The sequence below is a fragment of the Schistocerca gregaria genome, chromosome 4 (genome assembly GCF_023897955.1).
Source record: "Schistocerca gregaria isolate iqSchGreg1 chromosome 4, iqSchGreg1.2, whole genome shotgun sequence".
Lineage (NCBI taxonomy): Eukaryota > Metazoa > Arthropoda > Insecta > Orthoptera > Acrididae > Schistocerca > Schistocerca gregaria.
In genome coordinates this window covers 444,796,479-444,815,948 of record NC_064923.1, presented here as the reverse complement: position 1 = coordinate 444,815,948, position 19,470 = coordinate 444,796,479, and the positions used below count along the sequence as shown (strand labels likewise).

At 42.4% G+C, this 19,470-nt stretch overlaps 1 protein-coding gene across 1 annotated transcript in view; it reads left to right on the top strand.

The window, feature by feature from the left end:
* The first annotated feature begins 482 nt into the window (after nucleotides 1-482).
* The window catches only part of LOC126267593 (peptidyl-prolyl cis-trans isomerase-like 3), a 42,443-nt gene continuing 23,455 nt past the window's right edge, over nucleotides 483-19,470 (top strand). Inside the window, exons 1-3 of the mRNA XM_049972895.1 lie at nucleotides 483-638; nucleotides 742-816; nucleotides 17,130-17,291. Of these exons, the coding sequence (XP_049828852.1) occupies nucleotides 636-638; nucleotides 742-816; nucleotides 17,130-17,291 (240 nt within the window). The 5' untranslated portion in view covers nucleotides 483-635. The remainder of the gene's footprint in view (nucleotides 639-741; nucleotides 817-17,129; nucleotides 17,292-19,470) is intronic.

The following is a 19,470-nucleotide window of genomic DNA, read 5'->3' as shown; positions in this document are numbered from 1 at the left end:
TTTACGCATACTTGCAATTCCGTCTGTCGTAAACACGAGTTGGCCGATGGCTAGCTACCGCGCGCGTATATGTACTTCGCACAATTGAAAACCATCTTGCGAGGATGGCAACTCCAGCGTTAAGAACAGCAATTTGAGTTGATATCGTGTGACTTAAATTGGCTTGAAGTGCTGTGACATGACGGACGGTGTGAATATACACCTTGAAGTGACGCTGCGGTGACGCGACGGTGCCGTTAGCTTGTCTCTCGAAAAAGGGTATGCTGTACCCACTACTTTTTTTATGGTGACTTCGGAATTAATGACTGTCTCTTTAGAATCCATATCGACAGATGACACTTGGACTTAAAAAAAAAGTTTAGTGGCAGTCATCCTTCGAGAGCGCACACCACCTTTTTGAAGTATCGTGACAGTGAGAGATAATTTTTTTTCAAGGTGACAAAGATCAACATCACCCTGGCGCGCTAGTCAGTAGTCTCTACGGTTGGCAATGACCAGAGACATAAACGCTAGTTTATAAATGTAAATAGAACGAAGGTGTGGTGGACTGTAAAGTGTAGTGTGATTATTTTGTTGTGTGTAGATGTCGAAGGACCTTGATAAGAGATCATTGTTATTTTGGCACTATCTGAAACATGGTATGTATTTCTTTTCGTCATTATCTAGTAAAACTGCACAGATGTATCTCTATTTTCATTTGAAGTGTTGTTATGCAGTTTTTGACATTTTGGACTGTTTCAGTCGGTTACAATTCATACGGACGTCGGTGATTTGAAAATCGAACTCTTCTGCGAATACTGCCCAAAAGCTTGCGAGGTATGGATTAAGTAAGTGCAATTATAAATGGTTGGTTAAACCTTGTGCGTAAGTGTTGTATAGTGTCAAACTTTGCGTGTATAACCTAGCCGTTGGCCCCGTGGTGTCAAGACCTGGTGGGTGAATACTCTACATAGTAATAAATGATGAATCATGCAATAGCCGTGAATATGTCAGTGCAGTCTTTGATAGGGCAACCTTTCAGTCATTAAAATTGTTCTTCTAATAATTTCCGGGTATGCAGCCGGATCCCGTCGACATTCTGCCACGATATTTCGGCCCAGAGACGTCCGGCCATCATCAGGTGAGTACACAACTAGTTGTGTACTCACCTGATGATGGCCGGACGTCTCTGGGCCGAAATATCGTGGCAGAATGTCGACGGGATCCGGCTGCATACCCGGAAATTATTAGAAGAACAAATACGCCGGGAAAATTTCAGAAGTCACATTAAAATTGTTGTTGGTCTAATTAATATTGTTTCAACCATAGTGTGGATTCAACAGATTTGGTTAAAATTTCTTCTCCACATACAAGTACTGCCTGTGCTGTGTTATTGCTCTGGGAGGGTACCGAAAAATTTACTTGATTATGTTGTACTGCAGTAGATATCGAAGCAGTTCAGAGGTGATCTGCTAGATTTGTCACTGGTAGATTCGAACAGCACATAATTGTCACGGAGTTGGTTCAGGAGCTTAAATGGAAATCTCTGGAGGGAAGACGACGTCCTTTTTCGAGAAACACTATTGACAAAATTTAGAGAACCGACATTTGAAGTTGACTGTTACACGATTGTACTGCCGCCAACATTGCGCCTAAGGATCACGAAGATAAGATATGAGACATTAAAACTCCTGTGGGACCATGTAAGGTAGTCGTTTTCCCCTCACTCTTTTTGCGAATGGAACAGAAAGTAAACGGTTAGTAGCGATAATGTGTACCGTCGCCACACACCCTACGGAGTATCCGTGTAAATGTCATTATTATCAGTAGTGAAATGAATTGTTAAGGAAAGTGATTATACAGTATGTACATGCCCCTACATACTACTGTCTTCCACATTCCCTTTTTTCTCTAATTTCTAGTAGCTTACACAGAAACCTACTGTTTATTTGTGCACACATGCCTTCTCTGTTCTTGTATATTCTGTTATCTTATCACTCTTAATCCATTTTTCGCTCTTTGATGGATTCCAAAAGTGTGTTTAAGTTACTCTGATGTCATAGTAACTCTTTGTGTTTCATGATTCCTCATCAGTCTTATGACTGCCAGTCTATTGAAAGTATACAAACTTGTGTTCGGTACTGAATTACATTAATCTGTCTGTGATAAAAACTGCTCATCAGCATAAATTGTCCTCAGTTCATTACATATACGCTCCAAAATATTCTGTCTATGAACTTCTTCTATTTCACTGTCTGCGAGATGATTGTAAAAATACATGCAATAGCATTAAAATATGTAATAAGAATTTTAAATTAGGATGATTAATATTAAAGTCAGTTGTAATGTTGAAAGAAGCCAACTATTTTAGAGTGTGATAATGGAACTGCCCTCATCTCCTGTAGTCCTGGCTGTGATGAGAAACTGATCTATAGCATAGCTCGAGGTCTAACTTAGAATGGAAAGTGATAATTTAATTGTGAGTTAATAAAGGAAACGAATGTGAATGCAAAATAAAAGTTGCGGTAACAGCATGATCTGTCTTCTGATTCTTACGTTTGCCCCTAATTTAACATATTTTTGCTGTATATTTAACACCCATTTTGTTGTAAAACAAGTGTAATTGCGCATCACTCAAATGAAGTATAAAAGATGCAAAGGGAGTCCAGTAGGAAATTATAGCACAACCTGGCTGTATATAATGTATTGAGAATAATAGGATATACTTACTATTCAGACCTATAGAGATAGCATGCAATTTGCCATATAGAGTTGACCATGTTTGAAACTGTGTAATAATGAGCTGAATCATGTATTCAGGTGGGGAAAGATGACACATTGAACAATTAGTAGTCCACAACATCTCTCATGCAGCCAGTGATTCAGTTGCTCAAGCGTACATATTGTGCAGGAAGGTCAATTGAAATTTGCGATACCATACATTGGCTTTGAACCATGACATAACTGTATTGTGTGACATTATTGAGGTGTGGCATCTTTGAAATGGATTGTGTTTACAGAGAACGTATTGAAGGAAGCAGTGGTGCACTCGAGTGTTGAATTTTTGTTTTTCTGATTTGAATGTGCCTGACGTTAGTGTGGGTTGGGCTTATCACTATATTGAACTTGATGTTTTCTGAGGCTGTTGTTGGATTGTCATTGGGTCATTTTAATCTCAGTAGTGATTGGTTATGATTAGTTTCCAGTTTTGCAGTTGTTGGTTTGTTGTTTGAAATTTGTTCATGTGTAGAATTTAATTTTACCCGTTTGTCTTTCGTTGCTGAGTATGGGTCTGATGATTACTTTTAACAGTTGTTCATTAGTGACTTCAATGAGTGAGAGTATGGCTGTGACTATAAAATTCCTGCAGCTGCATGGCCTCCTTGGTGAGTACACTAGGTGTTGCCACTGCGGGGAATTGATATTGACGATTGGTGCTTCTTGAACCAGGGACCAATACATGTGGCAGTGCTATTGAGATAATATTTGGAGGAGTTCCTGGGTCAAGCAATCTAGACTGGCCATTCAGAGTACTGTTCTACGAAGTTACTGTCAGTATTATTCATCCATTGAGTTTTGTGCACATGTGACAGACCATGAAAGTGATAGGTGTGTTACATTAGTTAGCTTTACACAAATTAAAAAGAGCCATCAAATTTATTGAAGGTGACTATTTACTGTCACAAGAATTTATTTAGTTAATATTGTGTTTTAACTTTTCTTGCAGAAAGAAAGACAGTTAAATAACATTTACCCTTCTGAAAAAAAAAGCCTTTTAACTTTATATAGAACATAATGACTGTGAAGTACAATTTAGTTTAAATACAGAAATTTATAGATCTTCACTCTATTCTTGGGTCTTTTCTCTCCTAAATTATTTCTTAATTTTGACCAAACAAGCCTGTGTAGGTGGAGAAAGTTCTCTTGATTGGTGCAGTGCTGGCAGGGCAAAAAGTGACACTAATGAAGTACCTGTAAGAATGGATTAATAATTTGAATAAATTACTCATAGGAACTGAAGTTGAACTATTTAATCATCAATATGAACCACCCCCACCCCCCAAAAAAACCATAAAACCCTCTGTTTTCCTCCCCATCTCTTTGTTTTCCCCTTTTTTCTCACACCCTCCCTCCCCCCTTTTTTTAATTATATACCTGGGTTTTTCACAGCCCTGGTTCTGGTGTGGTTTTAGTGTGGTGGGGAGGTGTACTAGACAGGTTTTGGTTGTGTTAATAGAGGAGTATTGCTATATTGCTTAAGACCTAAATAGTGGTATGCCACATCTTGATGATTTTATGGGTCAAACCAGATGTGTGGTACCACAATTATTGGTGATCCCATGTAGAACAGTCTCATTATTTGGAAACTACAGCTTTCCAGAAATTCTTTGACATGGGGATTCTTGTCTGAGTATAATTATTAGCAGCTATTTTGAACACACACGCTACGGTACATATTGATTGATCTTTTATTGCCCATGGATTTTCACCATAGCCTTTCAACTTGAGGATTTCTTCCTCAGTCAGCGTGTGTGTGTGTGTGTGTGTGTGTGTGTGTGTGTGTGTGTGTGTGTGTGTGTGTCTCGTACTTTTGATTAGAGGTTTACTTTTGTCCACTGTTCAATTTCTAAGGAATTGCTGCATGAGTTAAGTAAAGAGAGAGAGAGATGTGGGAAACGAAAGGGGCATTGGGGAGCAGTATCTGATGGCTTGAATGAAGGCAGCCAGTATGCAGGATAGGAATGTGCGAGGGGGAGGTAGTAGGTGTACATGATAAGAATGTGTCACATGTGCATGCAGCTAGTGAGCTGTGCAGCACACATCGATGATGATGATGATGATGATGATGATGATGATGATGTGAAGGCATGCATAGGGAGAGGGTGGCAGGACAGAGGAGGGGGATATTGTTGGGAGGAAGGTGTCAGAGTACTGTATTAGTGGAGATTCAGGCCAAAAGTGGTATTCCAAGGATAACTCCCAGCTGTGTAGTTCAGGAAAGCTGATGCTTGGGGGCAGGATCCAGATGGCATGGGTAGTAAAGCAGCCATAGAACCGAAGCATGTTGTACTCAACAGCGTGTACAGTGACTGGATCATCAGCTCTCATCTTGACCACAGTTTGGAGATGGCCGTTTGTTCAGGAAGAGAGATGATTGGTGGTCATGCTCTCATAAAATGCTGTGCAGAAGTTGCAGCAGAGCTGGTGTGTGACATGGTTGGTTTCACAGATGGCACTGTCTCTGATGGGACAGGATGAGCCTGAGTCGGGTAGGATGCGCTGTCAGTGGGAATCGGCAGGTCTTGCGTCAGGTCTTCCACACAGATATGACCCCCATGCAAGTCGATGGGAGTGACATAGGGATGTGTCGGAATGTCCGGTGGATGGCAGGAGGGGTGGGAAGATGTGGGTAGGAAGTTCCTGATTTTCAGGTGTGGTGAAGGTAGTCAAAGCCCTGGTGAAGGACATGGTTCAGTTGCTCCAGAGCAGGGTGATATTGGGTGAACATGAGGCACCACCTTGCAGCTTGTTCTGGATAATGGTGGGCCAATTAAGGTTGTGGAAAACCTGTTTGTGGGCTAGATTTTGGGGATAGTGCCTGTTTGTGAGGGCCTTCGTGAGACCTTAAACGGGCTGGCTGCTGCGGTCGTAGGTTCGAATCCTGCCTCGGGCGTGGATGTGTGCGATGTCCTTAGAATAGTTAGGTTTAAGTAGTTCTAAGTCTAGGGGACTGATGACCTCAGATGTTAAGTCCCATAATGCTCGGAGCCATTTTTTAGACCTTCAGAATATTGGGCAAGTGACTTCCTGTTGCTGCAGAAATGGTAGCTGTCAAATTGCTATATCGTCTGTGTGGTAAGTGATAGTTTATTAGAAGAATCATGACTTCTGACATAGGAGCAGAGAAATTACATACTAAACATAGAAGCTGTGTATCAGCAATGGAGTTAACTAGATAAATCTGCTTGTATATCATCAAAACTTTTTTTTTGCCCAAAATCTTCACAACATAGTACACGTAACAGCTTTGAAGATCTTTACAGTCAAAATAGATGATCAGTTTTTGATCAGTCACCAGTTGAAAGAAGAGCCAAGGTTCGTGCATGGAATCCAGCATCAGTTATTTGAGGTAGAGAACTAACCAAGCACGAGCTGCCATTAACACTTTGGAGACTGAGCTCAAGTATAGAATGGTCAGTGATTTTCTCGGCATGCGAGCCACATGTCACTCTAAAAGTGTACTTATTTCGTATGACAATAATGTACCAACATCTTGCGACCTGTCCCTCGACTGGTGCTCCTATCTGTTGCAAATTTTTGGAATTGTTTCGATAAAAACATTAGTGAGCGTAACTGTTCCTGTCATGAATAACTGAGCCAATATGATTGCACTGATGTACTCATTAGATTTTGCAGTTTGCTGTGATTCTGCTACGAACATACTAAGTTTGTTGAGTGAGCAAGAAATTTTGAAAGTTCAAGAGGAAGAAATTGCTCAGTAACTCACCTTGTACTTTTTTCTTGAGAAGATAATTATACTTTCTGTCATTATTATTTTGAAATGTGTAGTCTATAAAAGATTTAAAGTAAAAAGAGAAAATAAAGCTTGAAGTTTGGTTCTTTTTTAGTATGTACTAATCTTGAAGATATACCATTTGCACATGTGCCAGTGGTACTTTAAATAATGGCATGAATGGCCAGTTTCCTAGGCTCAATATTCTTCTAAGTGAGTGGTCTCCACAGAATTAAGAGACGAGAGTGAATAGAGTATGAAATTCAACAATTCATTAAATACACATTAATGTATTTAAAATATAATTTGTACACACAGATGTCCCATATTAAAAAAATTAAAATTAAAGTTCTCTATTAACTAGGTGCTTGTAAATATATATGTGGATTTTTAGTTAAATCCTTAGTTTCTTTCACAGCAGTGTAAAAGTGGGCCCTTTCAGAGGTGTATGTGGTTGGATTGGAAAAAGATCTCTTGTATTTACCTTGCAATTATGAGATGTATGAGGTGATTAAGTTGATAGTTTTGGAATTAACTGCAAACGCTCTTCTCAAAGAACCATTTCTTGATCTGTCTTCCCATGCTCAAGGTGATCCATCATGCGAGAGCCATATATATTTTAAAACAGTTTGTTCTGTGTTGAATTATGACCACAAGGACTGCAGTATGTTCTGTTTGTATTTTTCTTAGCAGTATGTAAGTTGAAGCATGATCTTGTGACACTTCAGGAGCCGGATGCCTCATGCATGACTCACTTGTTTTTGTAAACTGGGGGTACCACAAAAACAACCAAACTTGAAAAATAAGAGCCTGCCTAAATGCCATGTTTTATTTTTGAGAGAAATGTGAAAGTTACAGATTTTATGTAACCTTTCATACACTACAATTAAGAAATTAATAAAAGCTGTCTTAAAACCTAGTCATTATACCAAGCAGATGAAACTTAAACTGTGGACAAAACAGTAGCTGCTTTTAAATTACTCAAACAAACAAAAATAACTTCCCTTGTGATAAATAAATGCCCTACAGTTGATTGTTGATCAAAATAATGAAGAGATAGGCAGATTTCACTTTCTGTCGCTGAAAAATGTGTGTGTTAGATACAACTTAATTTTTATATACTTTTTACAGTTATGTAAGTTGAACTGGAATAAGCAACTACAAAAAAAGAACTAAACTGGCTAAGTAAGACTGAGGAGGGAATGAGGACCACACAAAATAGACCAAGATGGGAATGAGATCACTGAAGTGAACTGTGAATTACCAGGAATAAGACCGATCATGACAATAGTGAACTATGATCATTCCCAGGAACGAGACCAACTGTAGGCGAAGTGAATGGTGAACAACTTTTCTTTAGAAGTCGTTCCTTGGTCTTTCATTCACTTTAGTGAACCGTTCCTTTGGACCCATTCATTTATGAACAACCCACCTCTAGTTCAGAGTCTCTACAACATTTGTACACAACAGATAAAGTAGCCCAGTATATCCACGATGCCCCAATTTTACACTAACTTAAAGGATGTGACATAGTGCACCTATGCAGGTGACCAAGATTGGAGTTGGGAGAAAGTGAATGTAATGTGCCAGACTTACCCTTACTTGGTTTGACATTTTACTTGTTTTAACCACCTCCATTCCTTCCATACTGCTGCTGATAACCTTGCTGTTGAGTCCATAAGCCCCCTTCTCCCTATCTAAAACACAAACTTGCATCTTGTTCCTTAAATACTGCATACACCCTGGAATCCCCTTCCCAATGACCTTCATATTTTTAAATTCTACCAGTCCCTTTCCCTCACAAACCTGGTACTACAGAAACAAATTTCCATAGCATAGATGCCGTGAGGTTTTGTTACTGTGCAATCCCAAGTACCTATGCCACATCTACCACACTGAAATCCTTGGCCTCCATCACCAGGAAGAACATTCCAGAGACAGCCTCCAAAAATTAATGAAGGTACTATTATACCATTCCGGCATTAGAGTACCGGTACTCATCAACATCTATCCTGATTCACTGTGAACACCCTCATCAATCCTATAAAGCATGCAGGCCCTGCATTTGTGACCTTTTCGGTTTACCAGATCCTCTAAAACTCACTCCTAATAGACCCAGAATACTGAGACTTACTCTCCCCCTGATTCACACTGTGGATCCCCCAGGGGGCTCACGGTTTTTTCGTGAGTATGTGCGTGGCGAGCACAGGGCCCCAAGCTATTGCAGCCTTCCTTCTTTCCAGGGCTGCATTTCCTTGCCCTTCCCTTCCATTCCATTCCTTTCCTGTCCTTGCTTATGTTGGCCTAGCTATCCTCCTGGTTATGTTGGTTTTGCAATTTATTTTTGTTGTGTAATCAGGGAGGATGCTATGCAAATGAAACACATACGGGTCCAGAACTCTGGCGGTTCTTCTGCGGCCGTCTCACTGCGTGGAACTGATTCTTCTACTGCTGCTTCTCCTGCCCCTTTAGCCTTCCCTTCCATGGCTACCCCCTGGGAGGCGGGTCAGGCCTGTCAGCTAGGGGCAAAACCTTTCTCCCGCTATCTTGTTTGCACCAGGATTGATGCGGATACTTTCACCAATAACAAACCTTTATTCTGTGTGGAACACATTGAAGAAAAGTTTGGCGAAGTGGACTCCCTGGCAAGATGCACCCGGGTTTGTTGTTGATCAAAACTGCTTCAGCTGCCCAGTCTGCAGCCCTTCGTGCCTGTACCCATCTTGGCACAATTCCTGTGTCCATTACCCCCCACCAGTCTCTAAATATGGTTCAAGATGTGATTTTTCACAGGGGCCTGATCCTTCAAACTGATGAGCAACTTCGTGACAATCTCGGACAACAGGGTGTTCACTTTGTTCGGCATGTTCAGAAGGGTCCGAAGGACGATCGCATTGATACTGGTGCCTTTATCCTGGCCTTCGAAGGGGATACCCTCCCTGAGAAAGTAAAAATTATGGTTTATCGATGTGATGTGAAGCCATACATCCCACCTCTTATGAGGTGTTTTAAGCGCTTGTGTTTTGGACACATCTTCCCGCTGTTCGCAGGCCCCTCTCTGTGGTGACTGTGGACATCCACTCCATGAGGGGAGTTCCTGGGTTCCCCCTCTTGTGTGTGTTAATTGTCTTGGCAATCATTCTCCACGTTCACCAGATTGCCCAATATATCAGAAGGAAAAGAAGGAACAGGAGTATAAGTCCCTTGATTGTTTAACCTACACTGAGGCTCATAAGAAGTATGCCTGTCTTCATCCTGTGTCCATGACATCTAGTTATGCTTTAATTACATCTTCACCCCTTCCTCCCCCTTCCTTACTCCAGTCCTGGTCCCCCTCTCCTCCCCCCCCCCCTCCCCTGCGGCTCCCACACCTTCTCCTCTCCTCCAGGCACTGCTCCTCCTCCTGGCACCTTCCAGGCCAAAGGTCTGCTGCCACGTGACGACCGCGAGAACCATGGTTTGTCGACCCCCAGGTCGCCCAACCGTGCTGCAGCTGGCTCCTTTATGCCACACAGCCCTCCTCCATCTCGAACAGAAAAGAAGAAGAAACATAAGTCCCGGGACAAGGAGCTTTTGGTGTCACCAGAGGTCCCATACCCGGCTTCACAACCAGATTTTGACCTGTTGTTCATGGATGTCGCCCCCTCCTCGTCGGTGACGGGTGGTGACCCGGTGGTATGACTGGCTTTAGCCTGTTCAACCCCCATTTGAATCATCGTTCTGTGGTTATTTAATAGAATTGTAAAGGATACTACCATCACCTTCCGGAATTGAAATCCCTTATTTTGTCTTACTCTGCAGCTTGTGTGGTTCTACAGGAATCTCATTTTACTGTTGATCACTCACCAACCCTCTGTTGGTTCCGTGTTTTCTGTCAAAATCGGGTCACCCCCCTGCAGCCTTCTGGTGGCGTTAGTACGTTGGTCTGTACAGACATTGCTAGCACATGGATTCTTCTTCAAATTACATTGGAAGCGGTTGCTGTTAGGGTTTGTAATCTTTATCTCCCTCCTGACAGGACTCTTACACCTGCTGCCTTAACTGCCCTTCTTCAGGAACTTCCTCCTCCCTTCCTCCTTCTCAGGGATTTTAATGCTCATCATCCCTTGTGCGGCAGTGCATTTCCATCTAGATGAGCTCTTCTCATAGACCAGTTTATTACAAACCACGACTTGTGCCTTCTTAATGATGGCTCCCCTACTCATTTCAGTGCCGGTCATGGTATTTTTTGTGCCATTGCTCTTTCTCTTTCTTCTCCCTCCTCCCTTCCTTCATTGCACTGGTCACCACATGACCACCAATAGTGACCATTTCCCGTTGATTCTGTCGCTCCCTTCTCGCTCCCCGATGGACAGATTACCTCATTGGTCTTTCCAATGCGCCGATTGGCCTCTATACACTGCACAGGTCGTGTTTTCTCCTTCTTTGTCGGGTTGTGTTGATGACGTCCTACGTGACGTGTCTGCCACAATTGTTCGCGCTGCTAGCCTTGCTGTACTGCGCTCACCTGGACCATTTCGTCACCGGCAAGTCCCGTGGTGGAGTACAGCTATTGCCATTGCCATCTGTGATCGCCTTCGAGCTTTGCAACACCTTGAGAGGCATCCATCCATTGCCAACCTTATTACCTTTAAACGCCTTCACGCTAAAGCCTGTTATTTAATCAAACAGAGCAAATGGCTATGTTGGGAATGATTTGTTTCTTCCCTTGGTTCTACTGTCCCTATGTCGTGGGTATGGGCCACACTTCGCTCTCTCCAAGGTTGCCATCGGCAGTCCACCCTTCCAGGCCTTCACCTCCCAGATGGCCTTTTTACGGACCCGTTGATTCCTGCGGAAAATCTTTGCTACCCATTTTGCAACGGCATCAGCCTCATATCCGGCTGCGTTCCTTCACCGGAAACAGCGGGCCGAAGCTTCCGCCTTATGTTTTACCCCTTGTCAGTCAGAATTTTAAAACAAACCTTTTACTTAATGGGGATTTCTTTCCGCACTTTCTTCTTCTCATGATACGGCCTCTGACCCAGACTCCATTCATAACCAACTGCTTCAACATTTCTGTGCTCCACAATGGCATGTTCTCCTGGTGTTCAACTGTATTTGCCTCCAGGGTGACTTCCCTTCTCAGCGGACGGATAGCACCGTGGTTCCTGTCCTTAAGACTGGTAAGAACCCCCTATTTGTTGAAAGCTATCGGCCAATTATTCTGACAAATGTTGTTTGCAAGTTACTTGAACAGATGGTAGCCCGTTGGCTCAATTGGGTCCTCAAATCTCAGGATCTATTGTCCCCTTACCAGTGTGGCTTCCAAGAGGGACTGTCTCCGATCGATAATTTACTTTGCTTGGAATCCGCAGTTTGGCAGGCTTTTTCCCAGTGCCGCTATTTGGTTGTAGTATTTTTTGACCTTCGCAAGGCCTATGACACGGCTTGGCACCATCGCATCATACTTACACTTCATCAGTGGGGTCTTCAGAGCCCACTCCCTATTTTTATGCGCCAGTTCCTGTTCCATTGGTCATTCGAGGTACGGTTTGGTACTATTTTTAGTTCTCCACGGACCCAGGAAATGGGCATCCCACAAGGTTTGTATTGAGTGTACTTCTTTTCCTCATTGCTATCGATGGACTTGTGGTCTCTGTCGGTCCTTTGGTCGCCCCTGCTCTGTTTGTGGATGATTTCTGCATTTGGTTTAGTTCCTATTCGGTGGCCTATGCAGAGCGCCAGCTACAGGGAGTTATACGGCGTGCCTCTGCATGGACCCTCACACACGGGTTTCAATTTTCTATTTTAAAATCGCGGGTGGTCCACTTCTGTCGCTGTACTACGATCCACCCTGATCCAGAGCTCTATCTCTATGATAACGATTGCATGTGGTCCACAGTTTCGTTTCCTGGGTCTTCTTTTTGACAACAAGCTCACTTGGCTGCCCCTATCAGACTTCTGAAGGTAGTATGTTCCTGTAAACTTAATGTTCTTTGCTTCCTTGCCCACACCTCTTTGGGTGCGGACCGCTCTTCTCCTTCTCCACCTTTATCATGCTTTAGGTCTGTCTCGCTTGGACTATGGTTGTTAAGTTTATGGTTCGGCTACTCCTTCCACACTGCACGTGCTGGATCCAGTCCACCAGCACGGTATCCGTTTGGCTACTGGTGCCTTCCCTACTAGCTCTGGTGATAGTCTCCTGGTTGAAGCTGGGATCCCCCCCTCTTTCTGTTCGGCGATCCCAGCTTCTGGTGTCTTATGCAATCACTGTTTGTTCCTCTCCCACTCATCCTTCCTATTTCATCATGTTCCTGCCCTTGGGTGGGTTTACTGGTTGGACTCCGCCTTGCATCTCTTCGCCCTGATTTTCAGCTTCCTTCTTTGTCCAGTCTTCCACACTCCCTCCCCTCCACCCCCCCTTGGTTAGTTCCTCGGCCCCAAATTCGGATGCATCTCCGCCGAGGTCTGAAAGATTGCATCCCCCCGATGGTGTTCCATTCCTTTTTCCGCTGAATTTTATGGGCGTTTCGGGATGCTGTTATTTTTTTTAGACTGATGGCTCTAAATCTGCTGATCGTGTGGGAGATGCCTTCACAACTTCTGTTGGAACGGAAAATCATCTGCTGCCCCCTACATGTGGGGTGTTTACTGCGGAATTGATGGCAATTTTCCAGGCCCTTACCTTTATTAAACAGTCCCAACACAACCGCGTTTTGTTATGTACGGACTCAATGAGTGGCCTTCTGGCTATTGACCAGTGTTTTTCGCGCCATCCCTTAGTCTCTGCCATACATGACCATCTCGCTGATATTCACCATGCTGCTTGTACCATTGACTTCCTTTGAGTCCCTGGCCATGTGGGGATCCCAGGTAATGAGGTCACTGATCGTTTGGCTGGGAGTGCAGTCACTTACCCTGTTTCCTGTAACCCCTTCCTGCAGCAGATTTACTACTTCATATCAAATCCCACTTCGCACAATCGTGGGCCAACTCTTGGGAGGCTACCTCCCTGACTAATAAACTTTGTGCAATTACGGTGACACCAGGCCCGTGGTGTTCTTTCTTTCGCCCCTCCCGAAAGGACTCGACCACACCGTGTTGTCTCCACTTTGGCCATACCAGGCTGACCCATGGTTTTCTTTTGCGTGATGAGCCACCCTCACTTTGTGGTTGTGGAGCCTTCCAGTCAATTGCCCACATTTTGGTTGAATGCCCCCTTCTTCGGCTCTGCGTACTAAGTACAGACTCCCCCACACTTTACCTTTGATGTTGGCTGACAATTCCCGGGTGGTCGAACTGGTACTCGGTTTCCTCCAAGAAAGCGGTTTTTAATCTGTTTTAAGGTTTTTCATCTCTCTCTGGTGTTGGAGCAGGGCAGTGAGTGTTGGGGTATCTCCCACTGTAAGCCGTGTTTGGAGATCCCAGACTCCCCTCCCTGGCTGATGTGCTCTTTTCTTCCCCTTTTACTCTGTTTTTATCACTTTTTAGGATTGGTTAGTCTCCTTTTCCCATATGCAATTCTACATTCTAGCAGTTGCACGCTTTTGAGTCACAGGTGGTCTTGCCTCTACTGCTTCAGGGGTGGGATATTTCCTGCCTCTAGCATCGCTCTGGGTTTGCTCTCTTGCTGACTTACCTACCTCATTTTGTTTTTACCATTGACGACATGACTGCACTTTTACATTTTATAGCCTTTTTCCTTTTATCATTCTGACTTTTCTGAGATGTCACACTATCAGAATGGACCACATTTGAAACAAGGGACTGATGACGTTGCTGTTTGGTCTCTTCAACACCAATCAGTCAATCAATCAACCAACCACACTGTGGAAACACTTCTTTGCCACCAATCACTCAAACAAAACCAGTATCATCCCAGAATTTGAACCTTGCCTATCCCATTTCATACCTCCAACCAACTGTGGCTCTCCCTCCCAGCTAACCATTCCTTGCTCATCTTCTAGGAATTCCTTACCTTGAACTTCGCCTTACCATTCTTTCATAGAACAAAACCCTCTCAACAGAAGAAAGAACAGCCGTTCACATTCTGAAGACAGATCCTGATTAAATCATCCTGTTTATAAACTATTGTGATGAACTGCAATGACTAAAAGACAGAAAGCTTTCGTCAGTTATCTGACACAGCCTACAAGCCCAGCCATAGTAATCCCATACCAGAAGCCTAATCCCTGTTCAGGTCCATATGCCCATCCCAGAATCTCTCCCATGAATCCATACCCTCCTCACCCCAGTGATCCTCTACACACCCACCTTCTACTTGCTTTAAAAAATTAATAAATGCAACATTTTGTAGACACCTCATTGTAACTAGTTACTGTGTTTCCACTGAAAGAATACCGTCTCTTGGCAACCCAACACTTCCAACTAATTGCGTGTAGCCTAGCCTCCCATATCAAAGATAAAAACCACTTCCTTCACCACCTCTTGACCATTTCTACCCCATTGCCTTATGGATGCCAACTGTTGGTGACACCTCTGTACATCAACATCTCTAATGCCCGTGGCCTTACCTCTAACAAACACTACCTCTCCCACCGTCATTTTGAGTCCAAATTTCCTACTTCATTACTTATACGTCTTACCAATTATATCCTCCCTTATAACTGCTGCTCCTCTGAGGGGAAGATACACACAAATCTGTAGCACAGCTGGAGAACTTTCATGGCACCATCATATGTCAACATGTTTATGGACCATCTAGAGGATACCTTCCTAGTCTCCCAAACCCCTTATCTGGTTCATATTCATTGATGATATCTTTGTGATCTGGGCCCAGGCCAAGAAACCCCGTCATTCCTCTACAACCTCAACACATTCTCTGCATTTGCTTCACCTGGTCCTCCTCAACCCCACATGTCACCTTCCTGGGTATTGATCTCCATCCCGGATGGTTCTATCCATATCTCTGTCCATATAAAACCCACAAACTACAAACAGTACATGTATTTTGACCGCTATCACCATTTCCACACCAAAAATCCCTCCCATTTGGCCTGGCCACCACGTATGGTGTTTGTGCAATAACAATAAGTCACCTGCCCAATATGCTGAAGGTTTCACAAAGGCCTTCACAGACAGGCACTATTCCTAAGACCTAGTCCTCAAACAGATTTCCTATGTCATATTCTCACACACTTATCATCCACAATTTCCAAGAACCAGCTGCAAGATGGTGCCCCTGCTCTTGGGCAACTGAACCTTGACCTTCACCAGGTCTTTGACTATGTCATCATGCCCAGAAATGAGGAATTTCCTACTAAAGTCCTTCCACGCCTCGTAAAGTGCTACTCTGCTGCCATTGCTCAGAATCCTGGTCCATCCTTATGCCACTCTTGACATTTTGCCACAGGGGTCCTATTCCTGTGGAAGACCCATGTGCAAGATCTGCCAGATTGACCCATCCACCAGATAATACTGCGGTCCTGTTACAGGCTCGTTCTGTCTGCCTGCTGTACTGAAGTTCTGACATTGTGTATTTAGTCGGCACAATGTAGATGGACAGGTGTGTGTTTGTGTGTGTTTGTGTGTGTTTGTGTGTGTTTGTGTGTGTTTGTGTGTGTTTGTGTGTGTTTGTGTGTGTTTGTGTGTGTTTGTGTGTGTTTGTGTGTGTTTGTGTGTGTTTGTGTGTGTTTGTGTGTGTTTGTGTGTGTTTGTGTGTGTTTGTGTGTGTTTGTGTGTGTTTGTGTGTGTTTGTGTGTGTTTGTGTGTGTTTGTGTGTGTTTGTGTGTGTTTGTGTGTGTTTGTGTGTGTTTGTGTGTGTTTGTGTGTGTTTGTGTGTGTTTGTGTGTGTTTGTGTGTGTTTGTGTGTGTTTGTGTGTGTTTGTGTGTGTTTGTGTGTGTTTGTGTGTGTTTGTGTGTGTTTGTGTGTGTTTGTGTGTGTTTGTGTGTGTGTGTGTTTGTGTGTGTGTGTGTGTGTTTGTGTGTGTTTGTGTGTGTTTGTGTGTGTTTGTGTGTGTTTGTGTGTGTTTGTGTGTGTTTGTGTGTGTTTGTGTGTGTTTGTGTGTGTTTGTGTGTGTTTGTGTGTGTTTGTGTGTGTTTGTGTGTGTTTGTGTGTGTTTGTGTGTGTGTGTTTGTGTGTTGGGGGGTGTGTTTGTGTGTGTGTTGGGGGGTGTGTGTGTTTGTGTGTTGGGGGGTGTGTGTGTTTGTGTGTTGGGGGGTGTGTTTGTGTGTGTGTTGGGGGGTGTGTGTGTTTGTGTGTTGGGGGGTGTGTGTGTTTGTGTGTTGGGGGGTGTGTGTTTTCTCTAGCTCATTAAAAGGATTTTTCCAAAATCTAGCAAGTTCTCATTCTTTGTGTGCCTGGTGACAACTCTGTAATTCTCCCAGAACTTTCATTGCTGTGTCAATAATACTTGTCTAAATTTCTTTGGGCTGTAAATTCTACTTAACCAGTGATATCAAACTTAAACATGAACAAAAGTTTCAAACAGTAAATCCAGAACGAGAGTTTCTACCACACTCTATAGAGTAGGAAATGAATGAAATGGGTGACATTTATAGGAATGAGTTGGAAAATCCCCAGAGTTCACAGTTCAAAAAATACAGTGACTGCTTGATACCACAAATGAAATTGTTATGTTAACTCTTTTTCAAAATTTTTACAAAATGTGTTATATTTATCTTCTGTTTTCAGAACTTCTTAGCACTGTGTGCAAGTGATTATTACAATGGCTGTTTATTTCATCGGAATATTAAAGGCTTCATTGTTCAGACTGGAGATCCTACACAGACAGGGAAGGGAGGAAATTCCATATGGGGCCGGAAATTCGAAGATGAATATAAGGAAGACTTGAAGGTAACAAGAAATATCTACTACTTGCTGTTATCAGACTATTATTTCTGTGTAAATTAAGTTCTATGTTACTGTACTAACTCTTTATAAATAACTAAATCCCCTTCTCCCTTCATTCGGCAAAACATCTTTATTTTTCTCTACTTACAAAAACGGGAGTAATTTCTTAAGTGACCTCTCAAGAAATTCTGGAACAGTTATTTCTCTTCAGTCCATTAATTGCAGTGCAATACATAATCCATCTAATTCATTCATTTACCATATTTTAGACTGTAAACACTGTGGACTATAAGATGCAGTTTTTTGTTTTTTTTTTTTTTTTCAAAACAGAACATTTACCATCTTTATTATTAGACTGCAAAGCCAGACTTAACAAATTATTTATTTATAAAACAGAATTGACCTTAAAATGTGTAAAAATCATCATCTGAACTGTGTTAACTTTGTTGTTCTCCTTCTTTTTCTTCTTCCTCTTCGTCATCATTGTTCTCTTCATATATAAGATAGTCTTCACTGCCATCGGGAATGTTACTTGTGCCTCACTTCTTGAAAGATTTAACAATAATGTCTTGTCTCACTCTAGACCATGACTGTTTTATCCACTGAGACACTTGTTTGATTGTAGGTCATTGTAAAGGTCCCTTCTGTGTGAATTCATCTTGGGTTTCATTTGTCATACACTTCAAATGGGTTATTTATTGATATTCAAGAGGTTGCCACTGAGAAGTCCTCCAGGAGTAATAGCAAGCCCTGTATTTCCCTGTCTCAACTTCTCTTTTACAGAATTTTTCAGATTGCTACTAAACTGATCTAGCACAAGGAGAGACCTCTTATTCAAGAAAGCACCTTTCCTTCTCTCCCACATTCTGTTCATCTGTAATTTCATATCAGTTTTGTCCATTCAAGCCTTGTCATGTGTGTGAACAACACCTCCTGGCAGCATTTCGGAAAGTTTTGACATTGTTTTGTACTTGAAAATGATCATTGACTGTAGTACCTCCAGCACAGTATGAAAGGACAACAGTGTAGTGCATTTTTTAAAGTCCACTTGTTTTTCTAGTTATACTTCAGTTACTCGGCACATCAAATGACAGAGGAGTTTCACCCATATTTGCTATTTGTGTAGACTCCCTATTGGTTTTATTTTGATGTTTAATAATAAAGCGATGGAAAGATAATATTTTCTCGTCATACTCTTGTGGCATTTTCTGAGATATTTTGGTTTTGGTTCGCATACTAAGTATATTACACTTCATAAACCAGTAGCACCAACAAATACCACCCTTAAAGTCTGTTAAGTTCCACTGTAGCAATAGGTTAAGGGCATGTATTTGAATCATATTTGTATTAATTTCAGTGACATTTTGCTGGTGTCCTTGAATCCATTTCAATATGTCATCTTATAGTTTTGACCATTTTGCATTCAGTACTCTTATTTGCATGCTTAGTCTTCCTCATTTTCTTCAGTTGTTCTTTACTTGCCCACCAATCGTGAATGGCCTTTTCTGTTGGTGGAGGGCCAAAATGCCACTCAGCTGCTTTGTTTCCATGTTCTTCTGCATATGCTGTTACTTTAGATTCATAGCCTGCATCATATGAATACCCTTTATTTTTTCCTTTAAGAAACTAGCTCCTAACAGAAATTGTAATGTTACTGATACCACAAATGTCTCCCAGTTCGAGCTAACTGCCATCGTAGCCTGCAATGTTGCATCATTGCCTAGACAGTGTTCTGGGTTTATGATTGTGGGACAGGAGGGAGACACTGTTAGCTAGCTTGTGAATCCCTGCAATTCACATTTGTTGCATCAGTGCACTGCTGCCACTAGATGACTCCAGTGTTGCTAGATAGAGATAACTTTGATTTTTGTATTGATGCACACACAGCTTGTAAAACACAGAACTGTTATGCATACTGTGGCTTAGTTGTTTATATTTGCTTTACTGCAAACTGTTGATGTTGAATTGGTGTGGAGCTTCCACAATCATCAACTTGAATGTTTTAGAGTTAAGCGGGAAGAAACTACAGCGTTTCACTGACTGTGTGAACATTTGTAACAAGGAGATGCCCCAAGCAGTGGAATCGACTTTTTGAAACTATCTGTAAGGTACTGTAGGTTAATGTCCCATGTATCACAACTTGCAGCCATTCACCCTGGTGAGCCCTTTTTTGCTGACAATC